This window comes from Malurus melanocephalus, unplaced genomic scaffold, assembly GCF_030028575.1.
Source record: "Malurus melanocephalus ecotype Western Australia unplaced genomic scaffold, MMel_1.1 scaffold_233, whole genome shotgun sequence".
Lineage (NCBI taxonomy): Eukaryota > Metazoa > Chordata > Aves > Passeriformes > Maluridae > Malurus > Malurus melanocephalus.
This window is the reverse complement of record NW_026623465.1, coordinates 359,861-386,791: the sequence shown is the minus strand read 5'-3', so window position 1 is coordinate 386,791 and position 26,931 is coordinate 359,861. Positions and strand designations below refer to the sequence as shown.

Genomic DNA, 26,931 nt, shown 5'->3' with positions numbered 1-26,931 from the left:
AGCAGCCTTAATGATTCTCTGCAGAGTGCTCCTGAAACTGGAAACATGGGGTGCAAGGTACAAAAACCCCATAGAAGCTGCAGGAAAACAGCTCAGCCCCAGGCCAGCTGGGAGTAGGTGTGGCTGTATTCACACTGACCAGAACTGCCACAGGCAGGACTAGAGGAGATGGTTGCACCCCAGGTGCTGGGTGGGCTGTGAYCTCCASTGTAATRTGCAAACCTTGTACCTGGCATTGCRCACAGGCTGAGGGTCCAAATGGARGCAGTAATGGGTGGGCTGTGGCTGAGCAAGACCTGAGAAAGCTGCCTTGGTGTAAGCAAACACTTTGTGCAGCCTCCCCAGGGCACCCTGCAGAATCCAGGGCTTCCCTGTATCTGGGTTACGCTGGCCCCTCGCTGCCCTGCTTAACAGGAGACTGGCTTTTTCAGTAGCCCTGAAAAGCCATAAGCCAAGACTCTGACCCCATTTTTTTCAGTTCCTTGCAAATACATTCAAAGACAGGCATTCCCTCTGGATGCCAACTGTTATTTTGCTGTCTCCTAGCTTTTCAGCAACGTAGTGGATTTGTTCCTTTTAAAAAGGCCCTCCACTTCTCCCCAGCTCTCTCCAGTTGAATAGCCTAGTCACRAGGACTGCATATCAACAAGACAAGCTGGAAAAAATGTTTTGTTGAAACCACACGTGTTTCTGTTGTTGTAAAGATTCCTTGTTTGGTGGGATTTGGCTTTCTCATTCTGTTATTTTCAGCATTTCAAACATATGCTCAAAAAGCTGCTCTCTTTCTCCTGTGTTTTTCCCTATTYGTTTTCTTGTATCATATGAGTGCAGGTGGACTGCCAGTTATTGGCCAGCAAAAATGTCTATGGACTCAGAGACCATTCGGCTTCAGCACATAGAGGATGAAGACAGATTTCGCAAAGCGCAGATTTTGGATCAGAAGGCATTTCAAGAAAAACTTGATGATATGCAGGTATTAAGCCCCTGACAATGAACTGTCCATAGAAAGGGGTTTTGAAACCCTTGTGGTCAGCCAGGTGGGAAACTTTCAGATGAGATTTTACTCAAATGAGTTTTGAGGTGAATGTATTGTTAGACCAAATATTTACACAGTCTCCCTTGTCTTTTTTTGTTGGCTTTTGATTAAGAGTTTTCCTTTTTGTGTGAAAGACAAAAGACAGAAGACAAGATTCTCTGCAGAAATACTCATTTTTCATTGAGAAGGTGTTTATACAGTGTTCCAATTCTTGGTGCTTGGGCAACATGGGCACCTTCTTTTTCTTTCTTGTGTACTCAGTTCCCTGCAGAGCATCTCCTATGATGCGCTGCCATCAAGGGGGAAAATACAGCATTCARCCATGGAACTCATCTTGTGGGAAAAGACCCTGAAATAATTGCAGAGTTTTGGAGCTGAGATACCTCTGATGTCTGCTAAAACAGTTTGAATTTTATTTTTTCCTCAGAAACTCTTAAATTCAGGGGGGAAAAAAAAGCCATCTTAGAAAGGTGTAATCACTGAGCTAGATTATCTTGGAAGCAGGTTCCAAAAATTTTAATATCCCAACAGTGGATTAAAAAGCCAAACAAATAAAAAACAAACCCATACAAATTACCAGAACAAAATCCAAACAAACAAACCCAAGCCACCAAAACAAAACACAAAATTTATTAGAGAAGATCTTGATAGAACAATTCTTGGAAGCAAACTGAGTGACTAGTAGAGCTATCACTTGCACTTTATGTGTTTTATAGCAAATGACAGTATAAATTCAGCATCAAATTTGGGCACAGACTTACTGCTCCTATTCYTTGGGGATTAACTATTGTCACAAAGAAGACAAACAACCGGTCATCACATTTGCAGTTTCATCCACCTGACCTAGTGGTTATTACTTCTCCTCATCACTTCATCATGGTCTAAACAGAAGTGGGATTGATTTGGGAGAGGTGAAATTTTGAGCATAAAAATCTTGCCTTTGAATGTAACAAAGAGCACACCAGGAGGCTGAGATCTCTAGAAGCAGCACTCGGCTTCAGAGTCTCAACTCATGCCTGCCTTTTCTCTTCCAGCTGACTGTAGGTGGATTTTCTGTCCAGTCAGATGTTAACCAAGCCCATGAGACGGCTGATGATGCAAGGGATGTCCGGAAGCAGCTGAAGGAGCTTCAGGATTTGGCAGCTCTTTACAACAACAGGGAAAGACTTTTTGGCATCAGAGTTACTGATGTAAGTGTCAGGTCCTGTACCAGGACTCTGGTCTTTGTTGGGATTTCTAGGTGGTAGGTAGAGCAAATAATGAGACATAGTTCCTCAGGAAGGAATYCTTCGTGCTGTTTTGGTTTATCTGGGGAACTGCTCTTCAGTCCTGTGGAATGACTACACTGCTCCATCACTCCACTGGGCTGCAGAAGAGCTGATCCTAGGTGAAGGCTGCTCAGGGTCTGATATTTCCACTTCTGTGAGAGACTGAAGTGAGGTCTGAGGGATGTTCATGAGGTGGAACTGGTTCGGGAAGGCCTTGAAGCAGCAGTTAGGATGCATCCATTTGTGTAAGGCTGTTGCTGCAGGTCTATAGGTGTGAATGCAAGTGGTTGCATAGTGGGTGCTGGCAGCTGGCTGAGCTTGGAGCGTGGTGTTCTTCTAAGGCAACAGTTTATAGAGTTGCAAACACTCGTTTTGCTTGTAGCTGCTCAGCTGCCAATGAGTCATTGTCATCCACATCCAGCCAAGTCTGGCTGCAGACCAGAAGTGAAGTTTACAGTCTGTGGTTACTTCTCTTTCCCTGTAAGGAGCCAAGTTCCGATATGATGTGTAGTGTGTGCTTTTACTGGCTGTGTGTGGCCTGCCCATCAAAATCTCCTGGTTCTGCAGGAGACCTTTGTAGAGGCAAGTAGAGAGTGCTTTCCATGCCATACACTGGTGCAGGCACTACTCCACTGGGTGTGTGTTGGCCTGAATGTGTCAAGCCCAGCTCAGCTGGTCACTCTCCCTTGCAATACATATTGTTGTCCCAGGAAAATGTAATCTGATATATCCTCTTGGAATACATGTTTTCTCATGGCTGGCTTCAGATTCAAAAAAGACTTGGGCTTTTTGGCCTTTTGACATGTAAGCTGCAATTTGGAGGTGAATACACTTGTTGCTTATGTTGTTTTTAATTTCTTTCTMAAGTACAGTGTGCTGTCCAAGATGCTTAAGGAGTTCCAGCCATACTATGATCTGTGGACTACAGTGTCAGACTGGATAAAGTGGAATGAGAGCTGGATGAATGATTCTCTCCTTAAAATTGAAGCTGAGGAGCTAGAAAGGAAYGTCACCGACTCTGTTAAGACAATGCAGAGATGTGTGAAGCAGTTCAAGGATTCACCAGGTAGATTCTGGGGATATGCATATCAGCATTTTGATATGAGGCATGTCACAGAGTGCTCTAAAGAGGGATTGTCAGGATGTCACGTGTGTATTAGAGACAGCTGGGGAAATGCTAGCAATGTTATTTTCCACCTTTTCTTTTCTGAAACTACGATGATTCACATCTAGATATCAGTTAGCTGCTTGAAGTACCACTTTGGCATGGAAACTACCAGGCTGCAAATCCCTTTTGTGCCTAATTCCCAAGAYAGTACAGAAATAAAAGCCACCCTCTGATGTTGCAGTTAATATTTACTCATATATATATGTAAAGTGAAATAATCCAGGCTAGTCACAAAGTGTTATTATATAACCTACTGGCTAGACATGTGGGTTTAAGCCCTTGTGCAAGTCAGGCAGCAAGGGGACTTGAATTTGGGTCTTGCAGGTGCTGTTTTCTTGGCCAGTGTTATTTGCTCTATTGGCCAATAAATTTAATGGAAACCCAGCAGAGGTCTTGATTTTGTTATGAATAAAATGAAATTGCAAAATCTGGAAATTATCTTTGTAATATARTAACAGTTTTTCTTCTTTCCTGAATGTGTATAAAATTTAGATGATTGCACTCAGCCCATGCAATTCACATGAAGGTCTTTTGACCATTTCTCCTAATAAAGCTGAAATTGGGAGTTCAGTTGTAGCTTATCTTCCTATTCCCTGAGTCTCAGAGATGTGTTGGTCATTCTTTAGAGCTAACTCTAAAATCTCCTGCCAGATGGCTTAGATTGAAATATATTTTGCTGTGGGTGATTTTTGATTCATCCTTTTTAACTTGAACTTGCTCTTAAACAATGCCATGAATCAGCCCCAATGGAGGAGGTGATGAGTGGATGCGTGAGTAACTATGAATCATTATGATAAACAGAAATACTAAGAATACCTGCTTATGTTCATTGCAATATTCTCTAGTACCTGGTAATATATTTGTTTTGTCCATGAGTCTGATTTGCCCTTGCATGTCCCCAGGATATATGGTGTGAGGTGGTCATATCTTTGCTGTAAGCATGCACTGCAACCATGCAGGGTGCAGTAAAAGGAGGCACATGCTGCACCCAGCTTTTGGAAAGGARGGAGTCCCATGTTCTTTGTCTACTCATTGTTTTACTCACAGTAGCACAAGCTGGAAAAAGGGCAGGATGTGAACAGTGCAGAGCCTTTCTAGGATGCCCCTAGAGAGAAAAGCCCTTTCCCTCACTTTGTCCTTCCTGTGAGGCAGAAGTACATTTGTCTCTAGCATGGCCACAGGCTGGCAGGACCTCTCCTGCACACTTTCCATTGCCAGAACTGGCTGATATCCCAGCCTACTTCTAGCTCCTTAGTGTCCATATTCTTATTGAGGATGGCCTGAGCTGTAGTGTGAGATAACTTAACAAGCAGTCTTGTTAAGAAGTGAATATCTTGAAATGTTGACCAGAACTTCTAAAATATCTACTGKCAGATGATCATGCTTCAGTCCATGTCAAGGAGTTAAATTTGTCTGCTTCTCTTCTTCTGGCAAACTCTAGCCTAAGGCACACTTCTGCTTAACATGGGCTTACCTGTAACAGGCTTTTGATAATAGACAGATTTGCTTCTGGGAGTGGGCTTGAATGCTGGTTTAGTGGCCATACAGAGAGAGCCTTCATATCCTCTTAGCTTCAACTTGCATTTTCCAGTGCTCTCTCCTGCTGCTTACCTACCCCATACCATGTGACTATATGCACATCAGGCTTTAGACAGTTTCTAGAAGTTCCCTCAGGCAACTTCCTTACACAGTGTTGTTGCTGATGTTATTTTGTTTTTCTCCCTGAAAGACTGYCAGAATGTCGCGATGGAATTCCGAGACAAGATGGATGATTTCAAACAATACGTGCCCTTGATTCAGGGTCTGCGCAATCCTGGGATGAGGGACCGGCACTGGAAGATGCTGTCGGACCAGGTTCAGGCCGGTGTCGAGCTGGAACCCAGTATGACATTTGGTCACTGCTTGGAATTGAAACTGCAGGACCACATGGAGAGTATTCTCAAAGTAGCTGAGACAGCCAGCAAGGAATACGCTATTGAAAGTGTGAGTAGAGAGGACTTGCTGTGTCTTTGCTTGCTTCTCAAACAGGTTTCTGTTGAACAGGCAGTCATTGCCTTGGGTGGTGTTCCTGTTGTCCCAGAGTATTAGACACATTCTGTAGCACAAGTGAAAAGGTTGCTATCCTTACAGAGGGGAGCAGTGGCCACACAACTGAGTTCACACCTGAGAAGAGCTTGCTTCATCTTGTGTAGAATTTCAGTTGTGGCATTAACAGCACTATGGTTATGTTGATCCACTGCTTGGGTCTCACTCCTCACTATGGGATTAGTGACTGGTTAAGCTAAAATAAATTGATTCTCTGCACTCTGCCATTCAGATGTTGTCATGGGAATTAGCTGTGACTGGAAACAGATATGGCAAATTCTTCAAACCAGTAAATGTGCAGGGAAAACTCGCTAGCTCTGGAGATTCATAGGCTAGATGGTCTTTCTGCTTCAGTTCATCAGTTCAGACGTGATCTAAGATGGTCTTGACCTTCTGGCAGCTCCTGTTCTCTAAAATCTCAGGCAAGTTCCCAATGGATAGTTCCCCTTTTGACAAAGATGTCACTAACTGTAGTCATTAATAGGCCCATTGCTGGCAGCCTCTGTGCATCTAGAGCATAAACAGGCCTGGAGGTGAAATTGCCATTTTTTTCCCTCAAGGTGTTCATTTCAGCATTGGTGTCGAGGTGCTGGGCAATGCAGAGGAAATGTACTGCTGCTGAGTGTGTCAGGMGTAAAATAGACAGCTGCAGTTTCCTGTGGAATCCAAGAGCAAAAATCTGTCCTTTTCTAGAGAGTGGCATTAARAGAGTTGTGGGAGCTGGGATAACTATTTGCACAGTTTGTATCTGTAAATTAAATTGCTTGTCCCYCTGTTCCAGGCACTCAACAAGATAGAGAGTGAATGGAAATCTGTTTTATTTGTTGTGGTGCTTTACAAAGARACAAAAACCTATATTCTGAAAAGCACCGATGACATTTCTCAGCTGCTAGATGATCATATTGTCCTGGTTCAGAGCATGTCTTTCTCACCCTTCAAGAAACCTTTTGAAGAAAGGATGAACTTGTGGGAAAGTAAGCTGAAGATGACACAGGTACTGGTTTTTACTCACACACTCGTGCCATGCTTGGATGTGGACACTGTGCAGTTGCTGCTAGGGAACCAGAAGGACAATTATCAAGAGACTATCACTCTTTAGGGAAGAATAGAGCCTGTGAAAGTCCYCAGACTCTAGTAAAGTAATGAAGCTCTTTTGCTGCTTAGTGTGACACATTTTGGTGGGGCCAGAACTCACCCCTTGCTGTGATTAGTCTCACTGGTTTCTCTAATCACACTATACTAAGTGGACCTCACAGATTCTTGCAGACCTGTGAAATCCATGCTGATCATTCATATYTCAGTGTAGGAAAGCACAAGGAAGACTGCTATTTAAGTAGAATCTGGCAAACTCTGCCAGCACTTGTTCATCAAACCAGGAGCACYCAGCAGGACTCTGACCGCAAAATAGCAGTACTGTGGGAGAAAGTTCCAAAACTTTTGGAAAGGGAAGTGCTAGGAAGTTGTTAATTATTTGGAAAGGAAATTTTGAAAGGAAATGACTGTGTAGGTAGATTTTAGAATTGTGAAAGGTCTAAGTGCACCATCACCTCTTTTTTTTTTCCCCCCTCCTTGTTTTTTCAACCCCATTCTGGTGCACAGTTTGAATTGTTTTATTCAACACKTTCATAGCATGGTGTCATGATATGCTTTTCTGGATTCCCACCAGGATGTCCTAGAGGAGTGGCTGAACTGTCAGCGCTCTTGGCTCTACTTGGAGCCAATCTTTAGCTCAGAGGACATCAAAAGACAGCTGCCAGTGGAAAGCCAGCGCTACAATGTCGTGGATAAGGATTGGAGGCATATAATGAAGAAGGCTAATGCAAACCCTGAGGTATGTGCCTTGATGAAAGCCAGTGCAGGTATCCCAAACTCCTTGGAGCAGTACTCACACAAGGATTGTGTCTTTGAGTCATTGTTTTCATAATGGTGTGGAYAGGAGCAGCACTGTATTAACCTTGTGGCCTTGCCCAGGGCATTGTGCTGGATTTCTTCTCTTGGAACTTGGCCTTCATTCTGGTGTCCTTAAGGACAGAGTCATTCACTGTAGTGCCTTCCACTGAAGTCTCCACCTCACCAGATTCCTCCTCCTCAACACACAGACTCCCTGCCTCCTGTGACTCTTACTATGGCTGTAATCCTTAAGGTAACTCCTTCAATTCCTCCTCAGGACTGACCCTCTGAGTTTTTAGAGGCATTGATTTTGCCTGTTTTTGTGTTCTGGTTGCAGTGCTCTGCTCAATTCTGTTCTTCAGTCTCCACTTCCCAGAACTCAATCACCACTTGTATTCCATATTACAAATGTTGGTATTTAGGRGAACCCAGAATTGTGCTTGTCTCCATAAAGACTGTTTACCCTCCTTGCTCATAGCTCTCCAGATCCCAGAGAATTCCTGTGAATGAGTCATTTAAATCCTATCAGTAACATCACTGGGTAACCAATTATCTCCAGTCTTATCTCCCACATGCTTGGAATCCTAATGCTTCCTCTGTTACATGTTCTGTTATAGGTGATTTCTTTGTGCCCTAATCCAGAYCTACTGGAGAAGCTGCAAAATTGTAACCAACTACTTGAACTCGTTCAGAAAGGGCTGAGTGAATATCTGGAGACAAAGAGAAGCGCTTTTCCCAGGTAACCCCAAATTTCAGTGGGCAAGATCACGATCCCTGGTTCAGAAAATAGGAAGGGAGAGGCTCACTGCAGTTCATTCTGCCAAGAAAGAGCAAAACCATCTWAACTTAGGATTTATTCATGGCTTGCAAACATAAGCAAAGCTGTGCCTTTCAATGCTGCCATCTGATGGGGAGAAAACAGGCGCACACAAATGTGGTGAGTTAAGGGCAGTCTGGTAGCATCACTGCATATCTGTGCCTCAAGATTTGTGTAGAAAGGTGGGGTAAAATGGAAACCTCTGAGTAACTCTCTTTGCTTGGGAACAACTRACTTCTGCAGAGGGAGAAGTCTGTCTCTACAGACAGGGAGATGGCTGCTCATCTCCTGTGCAAATACAAAGAGATCTGTGAGCAGTCAGAAATAGTGTCTTTAGCAAAGGGATTGTTCCTCATCTTGCCAGGACTTAGCCCTTGCTGCTGCAGTAAATAGATCCTCTCCTCTTGCTTCTCTCTGTGTTTGTAGGTTCTACTTCCTTTCAGATGATGAGCTGCTGGAAATACTGTCTCAGACAAAAGACCCCACTGCTGTACAACCTCACCTCCACAAGTGCTTTGAGAACATTGCACTGGTAGGCAAAGCAAGGACACGAGTGGCTTGGCCCACCTTTTGAAAGCTGTGTCATGGGAACTTGGAGGCATTCTGAGGTCTGGAGGAATGTTCACATTCTGCTGTATAGAAATGTATCTCCTGGGAACCTGTAATTGTACATAGGTATTGCAAAGTGCTGCCTGCCCTGAGGTGGGATTCAAGCAACCTCACTTTAGACATTTCAAAGCCAGGCATCTGCCCATGAACTGGGTACCCTTAGTTGTCCTTCAGACATTAGGGGAGAAATAGGCATCTGCAAAGGGTGACTTAGAGAAATTCACTTGGATATCCATCCTAAGAGGAGAGGACKTTCCCTCTGGAGATGTCTGTCCATCCCATCATGAAGGCCAAGAGAAATAGCTCTGACTTAGCTGTCTACTCGCAGGCACCTGGTTGGGATGGAATCCCACTCCTGCTGACAGCTCCAGAAGGGACAAGGGCTGAACAAGCCTCAGCTGAATTAAGCTTCTGCCTTCATCCTTACTTAGGAGCTGGAGTGAACCTGGCTATTTTATCTCTTCGTTATTCCTAATAGACTTCAGACTCCATAGCTAGTCACAGCTCGAACCGCCACAATACTCAGACAGTAAAACCAATCTCCTAGTCATTAGTTTGGAAAAATAGAAAGGAAATTGAACTGCAAACCTGGTGCAAAGCCATTGGAATAAATAAGGGGACTTTCAGTGATATGCTGGGGCACGGGAGAGGCTGTTAAAATTTTACTCTTAAAAGCAGGCACTGTGACATCAAGGGAAATGATTTGAATCTACAGAATTGAGCGGGAGTCAAGGGTCTGAATCCTAGACAGGCAATGAGACATGTTCATCCTGCCTATAATTTGATTTGTTTCACTCAAGTCACACCAGTGATGTGAATCTCTTGTTTTCATACAATCATTTTCCATTATTTGGAGAGGTCATTTTGCACGTCTATCACACACTTTATTATCACTACTGACAACCAAGTTTGGAACCAGGTTTATAATGAGCAAACACTGATACAGGCTGGGTGTCCCCTAGGGGCAGGAAAGCAGTGATAGAAAGGAAAACCTCCACTGATATCTCTTGTTATGCTTCTTCCATTAGCTGAAATTCCAGGAAGACCTACAGATCACACACATGTACTCTTCTGATGGAGAAGAGGTGCAGCTGTTTACTGCCATCTATCCCAGTCAGAATGTGGAGGACTGGCTGCTGGAAGTGGAGAAATCCATGAAGGCCAGTGTTCGGGACAACATAGAAAGATCAATTGGTGTTTATCCAGAGGTAAGAGTTTTGTCACAAACTGGCAGGTCTCTGATGCATTGGTTCCAGGCTTGCATAGAGGTCACCAGATGAACTTGGGGTGTATTCTACTAGAATATCCTATTCTGTTCTATTCCATTTTCAAAATACAATCTTTAATCCAGTTGTGTGTCTGTAAGTGCAGAATGGGCAGCTGAGCAAGAAGCTAATGGTTCAGCAGAATGCAAACCCTGCACACTCCCTCACAGCCTTCCTATAGCATAGAATAAGCCTGCATGAATCCATATCTGTTCATTTCTCCACGCTAATTCCTCTTTGTAAAGATCTTCTGCTTCAGCTCTCACTCACTTCTATCACACAGTGTTCTAGGGGGTGGTAAAAGTAATCAAGGCACATGAACTATTGATTTCAGTCAGTGCTTAGGGGATGCATCTTGGCTGTGGTTTCTGTATAAAAGCTATGCTGGTGTAAAATTGAAATTTCTAATCTATGGAGGGAGAAAGGCTGAAAAACAAAGAGGCTTCAGATATTTCTGTTACTTTTTTTTTATYCAGACTGTAAATTTGAAAGTAGAAAAGTTAGAACAGGCCACAGGAGGGGAAACATTCTTTTGAATCTCACAGATTCCTGCTCTTCACCTGCTGCTGGCTACTTGTAGCGGGTTACTGCAGGTGGCATAGTGGAGAGAAGGTACCTGCTGTACCCARTGGCCAGAGAGCCTGTGCCCAAAGAAGATTTCTTTGCACAACTGGAGAGGAAAAAAAAAAAGGAAAGCCTCTTACAAAAGAATTCAGTGCTTATTTGTTAATCATGCATCTCAGAGGAAGAGGACATATAAATAACTAAATAAATAAATAGATAGATAAATAATTGTTTTATCACCTTTTTTCTCCCTTTCTCATACCTATTTTTTTCTGTTTCAAGACTCCGCGTCCCTCATGGGTCTTGCAATGGCCTGGCCAAGTGGTCATTGCTGGCTGCCAGATTTTCTGGACAAAGGAAGTGTCTGAAGCTCTGGAAGCTGGAGATTTGTCCAGCAGGCTTTACCCACAGCTGAGTACTCAGGTATGAAAATGAATGGAAGGGTGACATTTTGCCAGATGGAGACTTTTCAATCAGCAGACCTCAGACAAGTTATAGATACAGCTAGGACAATGCAGAAACAGAGACACATTTTTACATAGCACTGTTCAAAATGGTGAAAAAACAGGTAATCTTCTTAATCATTAGATATTTGTCATAATAAACCTCAAATATTATACAGGATTGATAATATGATCACCACCTGAACACTATAACAAGGTGAAAGATAACTTCTCCAGGGTTACCCTAGAAGCCAATGGTGAAGAACTGAAGTGAGTGACAGTGGAGAAAACTGCATCCTTCATGTCAGTTCKGTGCATCTAATCACACCTGATAACTGGGAGTTAATTATCTCTGGACTTCATGGCAGTTCTAACTCTCTCTTTTCACCTGAACATGGKAATAGTGTAGGCAAAACTCAGCTCTGAGCCAGCCCTGAGTAGTATTTGCTATCTGAGCAATTATTTGTACTTCTGAAAAGAGCACAGCCTACGATCTGAAATTTAGCATGTCCTGAGTTTGATTGCATTGTGTTGGTGCAGAATGGATTGCCTCAGGGTATATTCCTTTCCTTCCCCAGCTGGGAGATTTGGTAGCCCTGGTCCGTGGCAGACTGTCCAGGATGCAGCGAGCAGTGTTGTCAGCTCTTATTGTGATCGAGGTCCATGCCAAGGATGTGGCAGCAARGCTGATTGAGGAGAATGTAACGAGCATGAATGATTTTGAGTGGATCTCCCAGCTCAGGTTAGAGAGCACAGCTGTTGAACCTCACCTGGCCACCCTGGCCAGTCTTCATTCTCCTTACCCATCAGCTGTGTCCGTGACAAATGGAAACAGGAGTTTGAGACACATCTGGTTTTGATGGCATCCTCTTTGGCAATATACTGTGTTTCACTGTGAAAGGCCSTGTTCCTGCCCAAGGGGTGCAGTGCTTGACCCAGGTCCTGTGAGAACTCCTGTCCACCCTGTTGTGTCACCTTATTCTTTCTTCTCTCGAAAGGGAAATCATTGACTTGCAGGTCCCCAAACCTGCAGGCTGTTATCTCATGAGCTGCTGTTTCCCCTGCCAGCCAGTGTTTGTCTTTCTGATTCCATGTTCACTCATCATTAGGTACTACTGGACAAAGGACGACCTGTACATCAGAGCAGTCAATGCTGAGTTTATCTATGGCTATGAGTACCTGGGGAACACTGGCCGTCTGGTTATCACACCCCTCACTGACAGGTAAGGACATTTTTTTGTTTTCTGGGTAATAAGGGCATCTTTTTTCTCTTTCTTTTGTTTTATTTATTTTTGTTTTCTTTACTTGGTGTATTAAGAAAAGACTGGACGTGGCACTCAGTGCCATGGGTTAGTGGATAAGATGGTATTAGGTCATAAGTTGGACCTGATGATCTCAAAGGTCTTTTCCATCCTGGTTAATTCTGTGATTCTGGATGAACAGSATTAAACCAAGGATCTGACCATGCAGGTCTTAGAGCTTAATATTTGTAAATAGAATCCATTTGTATAGTGAAGGACTACCTGAGATGAGTGCACAGGAGCACCCTGACATTGATTGCTACTGTATTCCTGGTGATCATTGCTCAGACTGATTGCTTTCACTCTCCTAATTCTTAATGCAGTGCTCTGACTCATATAAAATGCCCACCTCATAGCTAAGAAGCTCTTCTAGAAACCAGAAGGTAGCAGCTAGTACCCTAGAATAGAATACAGCAGAAATAATAGTTTTACCCTTTTGTTACTGTTCTTTTTTTGGAGAATGAATCTGTAGCCAGTGGCAGAAGGATTTATCCATGCAGGCCCCCGTGAATACTAATCAAGGCCACATAACTCTAACTCCTTTGCAGAATGCTGCATATCTAAGCAGTTTAGTAGAATAATGAATGATGGATTCCTCCTTGTCTCCAGCTGGATAGATCATATGTCTCCTAGCTGAAATCAGTGGTACAAATGCTTTTTTTCATCATCTGGTCTCTTCTTTGTTGTAGGTGTTATCTGACACTTACAGGAGCTCTGCACCTGAAATTTGGAGGAGCACCTGCAGGACCAGCAGGAACAGGCAAAACAGAAACAACAAAAGACCTGGGCAAAGCACTGGCAATCCAAACTGTAGTGTTCAACTGCTCTGACCAACTTGACTTTATGGCAATGGGCAAGTTTTTTAAGGGACTAGCCAGGTACAGTGATATGCTGTGTGTCATTACTGAGGAGTGGGTAGGATACAGGGATGCTGCACACTAGGAACTGGTGGGTATTTTTCATAGCAGTCCAAAAAAAAATCAAGAAAAGCCCTAGAAAGAGGTAAAGCCTAGTAAAAACTGAGTGCCAGAATGAGCAAGGTTACAAAATTCCAGCCAGAAAGGAGGGACAGTTGATCCAATTAAAAAAAGAGAGATAAAAGGAGATCCTTGTTCATTTAAGGCAAAATTAAAATGCTTTGCGCTAATCCACAATGCACTAATCCACCTGTGCAAATGTTTGCAGCTTTGGCCTTTATTTTAATATCTTACTTGTTGGACTGAGATTCAGCCCACAAGCTGCTTAATCTTAAGAAGAAGAGAATCTGCTGAGAGTATTCAAAATTGAGCAGCCAAGAGAGACTGYTCTAAGCCCTGAGGGATCCTCTCAGAGAGGCTTCTCTCTTCTCTACATTTCAAACAGAGCTGGTCCAATTAGTCTGTTGCACACTGGTGAATCTGAATTAGTTGCTCCAACAAGAGCTGATATTCTTTTCTCAGATGTTTTCTTTGTGAGTAATTTAACTTCTTTCTTAAGCCATGCCTTGTGGGAAGATCACCTTCCTCATATGCATGCTTCCAGCTTTATACATATTTTTCCAAACTCTGAAAAATGGACTCAAGAGTTGCCTAAACTGTATCTGCTACATTTGCAGCTCGGGTAATTCAACATGACACTTTTTTAAAGCTGAAATCTATAACATGCAGAATTTTTCCAGGTTATAGGATCAGGTACTGGTCACTCATCACATGGTCTGTGATGCACAGTCAAGGTGTCCACTGAACCAGGACACTGTGGCTGTGTCACTGTTTGCCATGGGACATCAGGGTCCTTTTGTGTTCACYTCTAGTCTCTCTTATGCCTATCCAGTGTGTGGATATATGATTTATAGATCTAGCTCAACTTTTGACTGCAAGTTTGCTCCTGTGTGATGTTCCTGACTCCCTTCATTCTTCCTTCTTTGGCCAGCTCTGGTGCCTGGGCTTGCTTCGATGAGTTCAACCGCATTGATATCGAGGTGCTGTCTGTGGTGGCCCAGCAAATCACAACCATACAGAAAGCACAGCAGCAGAGGGTATGTAAGGAACACTTGGATGCAAATGCAGGCAAAAATATCTCCACTTGAGCTAGTTCAGGCAAGTCCTTGTCCTCACACACCTTCATGGAGGACAAGCTTCACTGCTCAGGGGCGACTCGAACAGACATCCTCAACGAGAGGTTTGAATAGTGTCCTAACTGTAGCACATCATTACATAGTCAACATCCTCAGGGGAATTTTTAACTTCACCCTAGTCTGTGCTGCTAGAGTTGACCACACTCTCACAGGCTRAAGTACCTCTCAGCATGAACTGCAGTGCCAGTGCACTGTAGTGTGGGAGACACTCTGATACAGATCCACTGAGCTGATAAAAATTAGAACTGTGATAAAGGCAATCAGTGGTCTGCCATGAGTTGCTCAGCACCAGATTTGTCTAAATTGGTTGACCAAGCTTTGGTGAATTCACAAAAGCCAGTATGTGCAGAAAAACACATATTTGTGCACACACAGAATTGCAAAGTAAAGTGAATTGTTGGCTTTAATGGAGATTCAGCTGTCAGCCATTCTARCAGCCAGCCTCTGCTTTGTTCTCTGGAGGCCCAGAAGGGTTAAGACCTGAATCTCCTTGACTTTGGCTTGGAATTAGAAACTTGCTCTCTGTAAATTCTTCTACATTACTTTATCCCCCATCTGAAATTACTACCTACACAGCTTTAAAAAGGATTTAGGTTTCTCTTTGCCACGAATTAATTCAGGTCTGATCTCTAGTGGAACATAAATGGAAAGACGTTTGTTTACAGCTGGAGGGATAGAAGCCTGTTCAAGAGTAAAAAAAAAATAAATTAACCTATCAGTAAATCTTCCATGAGCCCAGTTTTTTTATACAGGGAAAAATATTGCTGGTAATACTGGATTCCTGCAGTGGGACCAGATTGAGTCACTACAGTTGTGGGCAGCTGTGTGTTTGTGTTTGATAATTTAACGACTAAAAGCTATTGTTCTCCCCTTGGAAGATTCTGCTGTATTATTTAGTTTGCAGGTCAGGCTCTGTTCTTYGAGGATGATCATATATTTAATTTTCCAGGTGGAAACATTCATATTTGAAGGCACAGAGATCCCACTGGTCCCATCCTGTGCTGTCTTCATCACAATGAACCCAGGGTATGCTGGGCGCACTGAACTGCCCGATAACCTGAAGGTAAGGGAGGGCAGGCTGCACAGACAGAGAGAAGAGGGGTAATACAGKTGCTGGATGCTACCTGGACCCACCAGCGTGTCCGTGACAAGGGTTAGGGTGTGACAGTTTATGAAAGTGGCGTCTGGGATCACTTTGAGGTTTGGAGCACATGTAAGGAAATGGCACTGTTCAGATTGCAGTCTGCAGGGATGCTGCAGTGACAGGTGCCAGGCACACTCATGTCCTCTAAACAGTCTGGGATGGATACTCAGCCTTTTCAGTCTGCTGGGGGAAAAGCAAGGAATGACAGTGTTTTGACATCTTGTGTTTTCTGTATGTTCCAGGCTCTCTTTCGTCCYGTGGCTATGATGGTCCCAGATTACTCCATGATTGCTGAGATCTCACTCTACTCCTTTGGGTTTAATGAAGCTAAAGTCCTTGCAAAGAAGATCACCACAACATTCAAACTATTGTCAGAACAGCTCAGCTCCCAGGTACATGCCTTAAGGTCCATTAATGATTTTCTAATGTGAGACTTTCTCAGTCTGGATAGTATTTGGATGGCTTTCTTGGTGCCTTGTCATAGCATATCTCAAAGAGGTCATCATACCCATTCTTCATCTTCCTTCTTTTTAATTCTCATTTCTGCTCCTGTGGCTGGGCTTGGAGTYACCTTAAATCCTAGATAGGATTACAGTGACAGGACAGTTGAGCCAAACTGTCCTGCCTGCTTTTCCTTCCATCTGGGATTTTTCAAAATGCAGTTATTCTCATCTTTTTCATTCATAGACTGTACAGCKGAGAACTAATTAGTTGTTTGAAGGATCCTAAGAGCAAACTTGGGTGAAGGAGGAATTGTTTTGAAGGCATAACTCATTTTTCTTTTCCTGCCAGCTGAGTCCATGCATAAGTTCACTTTTTTAGGTGGTGCTCCTCTATCTGATGACATTGTTTCCTCTGTGCCTTTTTCAGGACCACTATGACTTTGGGATGAGAGCTGTGAAGACTGTCATCTCAACAGCTGGTAATCTCAAAAGAGAGAATCCYGATATGGATGAGGTAAATGTGCTTGTACTTCACCCTGCCAGAGACTAATGTGGCCTTTTCCACAGCCTCATATGAGAGGAAAGATCTCTGAAGTCCTGAGTTCTTAAATCCTTGCAGGAGCTGATCTGCTTGCGAGCTATTAGGGATGCCAACGTACCCAAATTCCTGCAGGATGACCTCAAGCTCTTCAATGGTATTGTCTCAGATTTATTTCCAAATATCAGAGAATCACCTGTTGATTATGGCATCCTGGAAGAAGCCATCCGCAAATCCTGCATCGATGCGAACCTGAAGGATGTTGATGGTGAGGGGAGGAAGCTCCACAAGCTCCCTCTGGGCCTGGGGTTTTAGTCCARCATGCTGCCCTAGGAAAGAGACCCAGACCCACTCGGCATCATCTTCCTGTACAGGTTTTGTGACTAAGTGCATCCAGCTGTACGAGACCACCGTGGTTCGTCACGGCCTTATGCTGGTGGGACCAACAGGTTCTGGGAAGACTAAGGTATGGATGAGACACTGTGCTGGCCCCAGCAAACCATCACCTACCTGGTGATGCAGAGGGTTAAGTTTCACAGAAAACCCACACTCTGGCATTTAAAGCTTCTCTCAGATAGAAGTCAGGGCCCAAAGATGCTGCCTGTTAGTCATAGTTTATAGCCATGGGGAGGTACAGTTCTGGTTCACTCTTTGGAGCTGTGAGATTAGACTGAGGCTTATAGTTCTGCTGTAGATTTCTAAGACTGAGACACTTTGACCTCTCAAAGTGCTTCAGGCCTCTTGCACAGGAGATTTAACTTCCTCCTCYCCTGCATGTAGAATGCTTAATTTCTGTGCTTTTATTTCAGCCAGGCATCTCCTTACTATGATATTACCCTTCACTGTGTCACCCTTCTCATTGCCTTTTGAATGCAGTTGCTGTGACAGCAAGTGGCTTTGTCGTTCTGGAGCCATGGCAGTTAACTCTGGCTGTCCTGCTTYTGCAGAGTTACGAAGTCCTGGCAGCTGCAATGACATCACTGAAAGGTCAGCCTGCAGCCAGTGGTGGGAATTACGAAGAAGTCCGCTACTATGTACTGAATCCCAAATCCATCACAATGGGCCAGCTTTATGGAGAGTTCAACTTGCTAACGCATGAGTGGTAAAGTACAAAACCTTTCCTTTCTTCCAGACAGAAAACACTTTCCTAGTCTTGAGCGTCTTCTCTTCAAGGCTGAGAACTGTTTGGGGCTGTGGCATAAAACCAGAAGTGATCAAGTCCTTATCCCCACCAAGCTACAATAGCCAGTCACGGCGATTTAAGCTGACATCCCTCATTGTGTGCTTGGCCCATCTGCCAGCACATGCCCAGACAGTTCCTGCAGCTCAGCTTGCAGCATTAACTGCAGAACAATAATTCAATAGCTTTGGAGCACATGCCCTGCTCCTAAGATACAGCAGCTTAAAAACACTTGCTTTGCTTCTGAAGAAAAGTGACCTCTGTACTGCGCACTTGCATTGTTCTGTATAAATACTCTGGTATCCTTGAATGATGAGGAATGACTTTCAGGCATAAAGAGGCATTTCTTTCCYGTTGCCAGGGCTCCTGCTTGCTTACATGGTTTGGGAACAAGAACCAATAGCCCGTTTGCCCTCTTTACAGCCAGGTCCTACTGCTTATGTTTCCATATGTGACCTGACATTGACTTTGCAGCTCACTTTATCCAGAAGCTAGGATGTGAGAAGCAGTGTGAATCTCCCTTTGGCCCTGTCAGCCAGCACTTGTTTCAGGGCAAAGCTAAAGATTGTGTTCTCTGAAATGAGGGAAACTAAATATATATGAAACTAACTACCTCTAGGAAAAGTGCAAGCAAGTAAACATTACTGATGCTGAAACCAGAGCTTCCCAATTTAGGATCTGGTATATATTTACTGAAGGACATTTTACAGGAGTTCCAATTGAACTCAACAGTTTATTTATGATGTGACTCTACCCAAGGGCAGCACATGGGCATGTCAACGTGACAAAAAGAAAAATACAGCAGTCATGTAAAATATATTTACAGACAAATCCATCTGTTTTAATCAGCTGAGCTTTAGAACAGACTGTTTTCCCTTGATCTCAGTAACAATACCCTGGAATTCACTAGTACTATAAAACTAAGAAATAATTATTTAATAGTGGGAGTAGAGTCCAGAGTCTGAATGGAAACTCCAGGTTTCCATGTACAGATTAAATTCTTGCTGTCAACAGGCAGCATTCTTTGTGTCTGTCTCCTGGTCACCAGCTCCAGCACCACCCAGGTTCACAAGCAGCTGAGGTTGGGGAACTTTAGTTATAAAGAGGGTAGGGTCATGCTCTTTAGCCTGGATTTATCCTTGTAACCCTGAGAAAAAGAGAAAAAGAGGCATCTCCAGAGAGCAGATAATCTGCTTATGACCTGAACTGGATGCTAGCAAGGGCCCTTTGCTCTCACTGAGTACAGAGATGTTAAAGGGAAGCTTGACATTTTATGACTAAATTACATGAATTTCAGATACTAATGCCCAAAGAAATTGTTTCATGGAGTCACTCAGGCTAAGGTGTGTCTCTGTAAAAAAAAAGAATGATGTGGACCTTTTCGCAGCTCGTGGATAAGGGAGGCAGGGGTATCTTTGGACATATGAACCAGGGTGAGATTCTGCCTCTATTGCCTTTTGTGGTGGGAACTTTGCCATTTATTTCAGCAAAACCAAAACAGGTCAAGCCCTGCCTTCCTCCCACCTTTCAGGACAGATGGGATTTTTTCCACACTCATGCGTCGGGGAACTGTGGACGCTGGCACCTACAAGAAGTGGTACATGTTTGATGGGCCAGTTGATGCTTTGTGGATTGAGAACATGAACACAGTGCTTGATGACAATAAGAAGCTGTGCCTCAGCTCGGGGGAAATCATCAAGATGACAGAGGTAACTCATCCCTCCCGCTTTTGCTGCCTGTTGTCTGTACTCCTTCTTCCCTGCACTGAAAGACATATCAAAACTGATCAAGTCCTTATCCTTGCTTTCCTTTTACAATTTCCAGAGCATGACCATGATGTTTGAAGTCCAGGATCTGGCTGTTGCTTCCCCTGCCACAGTCTCCCGCTGTGGCATGGTTTACCTGGAACCCAGCATTTTGGGGCTGGAGCCCTTYGTTCAATGCTGGCTGAAAAACATGCCAGAAGTCATGCAGCGCTTTGCACAGCAGCTGGCATCTCTCTTCAGGAGATTCCTCCACGTGAGCTACCATGCTGTTTTAGCCTTTCCATGTCATCTTGAATATCAACCAGTCCAGACCTGTCAAGGCCGGGATTTAAATGCCATTGTGGGAACATTTCATATCAGCATAATATCTATCATAGAAACATCTCTGTGAATTTTCTGGCTTTGATAGAGGTTACTCTCTGATCTCTGCAGATGTGACTAAGTCTTATTGGTCATTATTGTTGCTTTTATTTAATTTTAAAATTATCTTCTGGACAAGACCATCCCTAGTGCAGTTTCATAGCTTACAGTGGAGTATCTCCAGGGGGAAGGTTGTACAAGCAAGTCTTGTTATTTCTACTCTGCTGCTAAGCCCTTATTTTAATGAAGAACCTGGAACTGCAGAGGAAAGCTCTGAAGGGAGCAAACCATTTAACAGCAGTGATAGCAAGAGATGCATGTAACTGTTGCACAGAACTAAAAGGCAGGCCCAGAGGTTTCTTAGTGTTAAGACTGAACCAAGGGGTTTGATTCACTTTTCTCCTGTCAAAATAGTGGTACTTGGGATGCAGTTGGAAATGGCAGCATTTCCAGTCACACTCTCCCTGCTAAACATAACATGAGGGAAGTGAGGAGAAACCAGAACAAGAAGATAAAACCAAAGACAACTGTGCTGGCTGCTGACATTGAGCTGTCCCTGCCTATCCTTACAGGAGGCCATTGACTTTTTGCGAAGCTCTGTGAAGGAGGTAATTGCCTCAACGGACAGTAATCTCACAAGGAGCTTCCTCGTGCTCTTGGAATGTTTGTATCAGCCTTTCGTTCCCATTAAGGTAGGTTTTGCAACCTCCATCACTGTTACTTGTGCCTGTAACTCCTAAGGACACCAAGTCATGGAAAGGGTTAGTCACCAATGAACAAAATGTTAGTGCAGAAAGGTCATGCTGTAGCTCATCTGTGTGGCAGAAGGCAATGCAACATCCAGCAAAGCACAGGTAAACCTGGAAGGATTATGCTCTGCCCACTGAAGGAACACAAGATAAGCTCCATGCCTCCCAGGCTGGAGGGCAGAGGTTCACTTTTATTTATAGCAGAGGGAATTGGAGAATGAGTGGAAAGCAGAGATCAGAGCTGAGCAGTGATGCACTTCAGATTGCAGTCCTTTGAGAATTAGTACTGAAAAAGGCTGGACAATTTTCAAATTAAAAACCTAAGACTAAWTTCTTCTCAGTGCTCCTGTCAAGTGGCGTTAGTTCAGCAAAGGGAGTCTCTCAAGTACACCAATGTAACAACAGATTTTAATCCACAGAATGTATTAACAAGGCCTGAAGAAGTGGATAGAAAAAGCTACATAGAAGCTGAATAGAATTATGAGCAAATTAAGAAGAGTCTGGGGTTTGTGTGCCTTAATTATACCTGAGAATTTTTCTTCTGCTTGTCTCTGTTTCTAAGGGACTTAAGACGATTCCCCGTGAGAAGATTGCTCGTATGGGAGAGCTGATTGAACCTTGGTTTATATTTGCCTTGATCTGGAGTGTGGGTGCTACTGGGGATGCCGCAGGTCGTGAGGCCTTCAGCGCATGGGTCAGGCAGAAGATGTCAAAGGAAAGGGTGAGTAAGGGAAAAGCAAATCTTTTCTCATAATAGAGGAGTTAGTAATGAGGAAAGGGGRTCAGAGCTGAATGCCTGAAGGCTTTGGATGGACCTCCTCTTGGTATGCCACTGTCTCAAAGGGAGCCCTGGAGCTTGAAGTTCTGGGAGAGACTTGAGCCCCCTGGCCTGGGCAGCACTCCATCAGTAAAGCCTTCCTTGAAGTAGAGCATATCCTCCTAAGAATTCAGCTGAGTTGCAGCCAGGTTCACCACAGCTTTATTCTCACAGATGCGGTTACTTTTCCCAGAAGAAGGACTGGTTTATGACTACAGACTGGATGATGCTGGGCTCAGCAGTATTGAGGAAGATTTTGATGAGGAAGACGTTAGAGAGGTAAAATATTTCATGTTTAATTCCAAGCTGGGTAATCTAGGAGGAGGGACTAAGAAGCAACACAGTCCTACAGGGTTTGGTAGCATTTTCTCATTGAGTGCAAATAAGAAAGGCCTATAGAAACCAAACAAGAACGTTCAAATCAAAATTAATCTTTTCATTGAATCAAGAACGCTGTTTCTTGCCTTCAGATTTGTGAACCAGATCTTTCAAAGCTGAGCCAAGAGCTGGTTAACTGAGATCTGAGTGCCACTGTCAGTGATCAGGAAAGTGAGAGGGCCCTACAGGTGCAGCTGCTGGGGGTCAGGGAGAAGCTCAGATAGATTGATCTGTCTGTTAGAAAGCAGTGAACAACAGCAGAAGAGCTATATGCAGCAGAGTCTGGAGTAGCAGCAAGGCAGACAAATGTGCCATCTTTTTTACAAGAGACAGCARTGTAGGGCATGTCAGGTCATCTTGACTGACCAGACTCTGGGCTGAAAAGAATTAAAAAGGGAGGAAAAATGCTTCCCCTTCCTGAAATTAGAGAAAAGAAGCCTAGATGAGCAGCAGATACTTAACAGAAGGTGCCACTGTGGGAAGGTCATATGGGTGGTCAGGAATATAGATTTTCTCCTGTGTTCTCTGATAGAACCCTGGCAGAACCCCCATCTCATCTGTACAGTGACCTTGGGAGGTTCATCTGCAGCTTCAGTCTAGCACAAGGGATCCATGTCTTACACAAGAAGAAAACCTCATGTGCCTCTGAGTGCGACATGGGTGATGGCACCAAATAAATAGACAGGATCCCAGATAAACCCCCTTTGGCTCTCTGCTGTGGGCAGAATTCCTGCAAATATCACAAGTGCTCCATCCCACTTTGGTCCCAGCTTTCAGAAGAGAAGGCAGCTGTTTTGCTGCTGGACCAATAACCTCTAACTCTAGGGCTCTGTCCCTTCCAAAAGTAACGAATCAAACACTCTCAGCAGTGCCATACAGAAAGGTAAGGGTGGCAAGACTCAACAGAGGGGCTGGAAATCTGAATTTCTCATCACCTAGCTATTGCACAGGGAACAGCGACAGGGAAAACAACAGATGTTGTTTTCCTTTTTCTAGAAGGGATAGATGCAACTGCCCCCTCTAAGCAGATTTCAATCTTTCAGGTGCACTGGGAGGTGTGGCTGGATGCTACAGCGGAGTTCACCATGGTTCCAGACACCAACTTCTGTGACATTATTGTGCCCACGATAAACACAGTCCGAATGGCCTATCTGCTGGAGCTGTTGCTCACTAACTATAAGCCAGTACGTGCCCGGCCTTGTCTTTGAGTTTTTGATTCAACCTTTTCCTCTCACAGTGCAGTCAGAACTTAACAGCTACCTAATGCTTTGAGATTATTTCCCAGTCCCATGGATTTGTATTTCTCTGCTCCAAATCTGTGCTTAAGCACTGAGAGTTCTCCATTCAGTCCTCAGGCACTATGCCAGCACCCCAAAGGAATATCAACACTCAGTTGTTCAGTCAAAATGCAGTAATTGCTAGATAGCCCATCACCCTCTCTGTTTACGTGTTTCCTACAGTCCCATTTCATACAATTTCATACTTCTCTGGTTGGATTCCATACATACCAAGAAATTTTGGTGTTGGGCAGCTGACCTTGTTGAAGAAGCAAACCCAACAGTCCTCTCCCAACTTTTAAATGCTTAAACAAGCAGTAACCTGCATTTCCTCCAGCAAACATTAGAGTTCTGGGAAACACAGACTGCTTACCTATGATTATGCTACATTGCTGATTGTGCTTCCAGATTCTCTGCGTTGGTCCCACTGGCACAGGGAAGACTCTCACAATTGCAGACAAGCTTTTGAAGAACTTGCCTAACAAATACATCACCCACTTCCTGATGTTTTCAGCACGCACCTCTGCTAACCAAACCCAGGACCTCATCGACAGCAAACTGGATAAGAGGCAAGATTCCTTTCTGTGTGTGCAAAGGCAGTATCCCTGAGCTCAGTATTGCTATCAGCTTGGCTATTCATTTCATCCCAAGACCTGAAGGGGCCCTGAGCACGTAAGCTGTGCATAACAAATAGGACACACAGCACATCCAAACTGGGATCAGTAATAACTTCATATAATGGCAAGAAAGTGARAAGGATTAGTGAGGGTCTGTAAAAGTTGCTCCAGTTCTAGTTATTCCAGAAATACTACATTTCACAGCGCAGGTGTTTGTAAACCCCAGTGTGGGATCTTTRGAGAAAGTGATGAAGGGAGAAAATGTGGCTGCCCACCCACAATCCCACTCCCCACAGTCAACAGCTTCCATTTCACCTCCCTGGTCAGCCCCTGGTTTGAAGTTTCCAACAGATTTAATGGGCTCAAGATTTGCTTCTATTTGCACCCATTTACTCTTCGGCATTGTGCATAACTAGRAAAATTTTCACTCATGTTTTGAAACAAGCCAGTGCCTCAAAGATTGCTCCAGGTATTTTCCATGCAAAGGCTCTTGTGAAGGAGTGTATCAAGTGTAAAAACAGCTGAAACTGCTGACTCAGGAAGCATCCAGAGAAAAAAAACATTCTTTTGATCAAGCTAGGAGTAGCTTTAGAGTAGGAGTTGTCCTGTGTCCTGACACGGGTTCTGTCCCTGCAGGCGGAAGGGAGTGTTCGGGCCTCCAGTTGGTCGGTATTTCATCTTTTTCATTGATGACTTGAACATGCCCGTGCTGGAGCAGTACGGAGCTCAGCCACCCATCGAGCTGCTGCGGCAGTTCATGGATCACCAGGGCTGGTATGACCGCAAGCAGATCGGTACGTCCCMAATCCCGTGTCCAGAGCTCTTGGCAGGAGCTGGACAGTYAGATATGTGTGCCTGCTGTGGAGATTTGCGGCGAGGGTTTTTTTGCTAYAACTCAGCACTCATTCTTGATTTTGCACTCTCCAAGGTACTTTTAAGAAGCTGGTAGATATTAATTTTGTCTGTGCCATGGGACCTCCTGGAGGAGGAAGGAATCCTGTCACTCCACGCCTCACTCGCCATTTCAACTACCTCTCCTTCACTGAGATGGATGAAAGCAGCAAGAAGACAATCTTCTCCACCATCCTTGGCAGCTGGATGGGTAAGCCCTGCAGAAAACTGCCACCTTCTCCTCATGTTGCAAGTCAGCCTGATGACAGTGGGGGTTGGAAGGGGAGGAATTAATGTTGATGATCTGATCRAAGTGTTGAAAGCTGGAACTTGCAGTAGTTGCTTGAAGATGCTTTGGGGAAAGTATTTTATGAGGCTTAGCAAACAGAGAGTTCATACTCTATGTAGTCTTAAGGCCAGACTCTGCTGGTGCAAATCAGCAAACTTCACCTTTGTCTTTTACAGTTCCATGTGTTATTCTATAGCCTGGGCCTTTCAAAGAGGATTTTGCTTGTGATGGATGACACAGATAGTCTTAACCTCAGCAAAGGTTAAGGARGGCAAGGTTAAGGCAAAGCTGAAACTCTTTCTCTTTTTTCTTTTTCCAGATGGACTCCTAGGAGAAAAAAGTCACAGAAGTCCAGTGCGTAAGTAAGAAAGAGAAAGAGACCATGAACAGAACAAGCTGGTGGGCACAGCATGGCACAGCTTACCTGTGCTTTCAGCAGACAGACACTTGCCCAGACAACAGCCTTCTGTGGAAGCAGAGCCTTATGTTACTCTCCATCTGCTGCAGCCTGTGGACAGCTGAGCAGGGTGGATCTGAGCATGGTGCTACAGCCACCATGAAAAAAGGGTTTGTTTGGAGTGAAATGAGTCCTCTTTTACTTGACAGGGTGGGAATTTAGGATCATCTTTGCAAATCTGCCCTCATCTGCAAATCTGCCAGTAGAAAGGAGTGAGAACAGACAGCTATGGGAGAAGCAAAGCAGAGCTTTCTGAGTGCTTGCAATATGCACAAACACCAGTACCTGGCTGTGATCTCAGGGGCACACTGAAACATCTAGCTGTGATTTAGAAAGAAATTAAAGGATTTTGAAAGAATGCARAAAAGTGCAAAATGCTGGGGTGTCACTCTCCAGGAGTGTTTGTAATAAACTTCATTGGGAGAAAAAATATAATTATGCTCTAAAACTGGCAGCTGTGTTTAAATCTTGCCAGACTATTGCATAAGAAATCATTCCTCGGTGGCTTTGCATTTGCTGAGCATAATGAATTGCAGGGGGTTTAGCTAAGAGGGCACTCACACTTTCTAGCTTAAAAGTAGCTGAGATTTCACTGCGGGAGYGCAAGGAGGGAGAAGGAAAACCTCTCTGGAATATTTTGGATAGGCATCAATTACCTGTCTGGCAGTGCCTCCTCTGTTCCTGAGGGGCATGAAATCTTCACACCACAGAATTACTGTAAAGCATTCTTCCACCCCCAAATCTGGTTCACATTAGTTGATAAACCCATTGGCAGCTGTTCACTGCAGTGAGCAGGTGTTCCGTCAGGTCCCTCACAGTCTCTGCAGAAAAAAAGCAGAAAAAAGTRTGCTCCTGCCCAAGTCCTAGCCAGCACCTCTGCCACTCAGTGCCAACTTCCTGCACTGCAAGGACCTTCTCAGCCCAGAGCCACCATCTTGACACGTTCTCCAACTTGTTCTGTTTCTGCAGCGGGAGCAGATGCAGTAAAAGACTTAAACGAGCCCTTAGTCGATGCCACAATCTCCGTGTATTTGACCATCACATCCCAGCTGCTGCCCACACCAGCGAAGTCACATTACACTTTCAACCTGAGAGACCTCTCAAAGGTGTTCCAGGGCATGCTCATGGCTGAGCCCAGCACAGTCCAGGTAAGTCCTCCTATCAGCACAGCCCTGCCACCCAGGCTCCAGCCTGATCAGTAGAGATTGATTTGTCACAGGAAGGACCCTAAATGCTATAGGTTCTCTGCTATGTGTCTGTCTCTGCTCAGACAAATAAAAGGATCTTTCAAAAAACACACAAGAAAACTGTAAAAATAAAATCAAACTGGGGAAACATAAGAACAAAGAACATAAAATTGAAATCTCTCAAAGAAAGCCTGACATATGGACAAATAGAGGGGGATAAGCTGAAGCTATAATGAGCTCTCTGCAAAGCAGCTGTTTTGACAAGAGTTGTTTTTGAGA

General features: G+C 44.1%; 1 protein-coding gene across 1 annotated transcript in view; it reads left to right on the top strand.

Annotated features, from left to right (window-relative positions):
* DNAH1 (dynein axonemal heavy chain 1) overlaps window positions 1–26,931 on the top strand; it is a 66,030-nt gene that overhangs the window by 15,769 nt on the left and 23,330 nt on the right. The window contains exons 17-47 of the mRNA XM_057374809.1: window positions 832–973; window positions 2,071–2,226; window positions 3,172–3,370; window positions 5,202–5,455; window positions 6,339–6,551; window positions 7,224–7,388; window positions 8,065–8,186; window positions 8,691–8,796; window positions 9,902–10,081; window positions 10,985–11,125; window positions 11,724–11,887; window positions 12,255–12,368; window positions 13,136–13,324; window positions 14,355–14,460; window positions 15,509–15,622; window positions 15,946–16,095; window positions 16,574–16,660; window positions 16,766–16,952; window positions 17,059–17,150; window positions 17,632–17,786; window positions 19,396–19,573; window positions 19,689–19,883; window positions 20,563–20,682; window positions 21,302–21,460; window positions 21,731–21,835; window positions 22,978–23,118; window positions 23,620–23,780; window positions 24,465–24,622; window positions 24,757–24,930; window positions 25,328–25,366; window positions 26,435–26,613. Coding sequence (XP_057230792.1) covers window positions 832–973; window positions 2,071–2,226; window positions 3,172–3,370; window positions 5,202–5,455; window positions 6,339–6,551; window positions 7,224–7,388; window positions 8,065–8,186; window positions 8,691–8,796; window positions 9,902–10,081; window positions 10,985–11,125; window positions 11,724–11,887; window positions 12,255–12,368; window positions 13,136–13,324; window positions 14,355–14,460; window positions 15,509–15,622; window positions 15,946–16,095; window positions 16,574–16,660; window positions 16,766–16,952; window positions 17,059–17,150; window positions 17,632–17,786; window positions 19,396–19,573; window positions 19,689–19,883; window positions 20,563–20,682; window positions 21,302–21,460; window positions 21,731–21,835; window positions 22,978–23,118; window positions 23,620–23,780; window positions 24,465–24,622; window positions 24,757–24,930; window positions 25,328–25,366; window positions 26,435–26,613 — 4,645 coding nt within the window. The remainder of the gene's footprint in view (window positions 1–831; window positions 974–2,070; window positions 2,227–3,171; window positions 3,371–5,201; window positions 5,456–6,338; window positions 6,552–7,223; window positions 7,389–8,064; window positions 8,187–8,690; window positions 8,797–9,901; window positions 10,082–10,984; window positions 11,126–11,723; window positions 11,888–12,254; window positions 12,369–13,135; window positions 13,325–14,354; window positions 14,461–15,508; window positions 15,623–15,945; window positions 16,096–16,573; window positions 16,661–16,765; window positions 16,953–17,058; window positions 17,151–17,631; window positions 17,787–19,395; window positions 19,574–19,688; window positions 19,884–20,562; window positions 20,683–21,301; window positions 21,461–21,730; window positions 21,836–22,977; window positions 23,119–23,619; window positions 23,781–24,464; window positions 24,623–24,756; window positions 24,931–25,327; window positions 25,367–26,434; window positions 26,614–26,931) is intronic.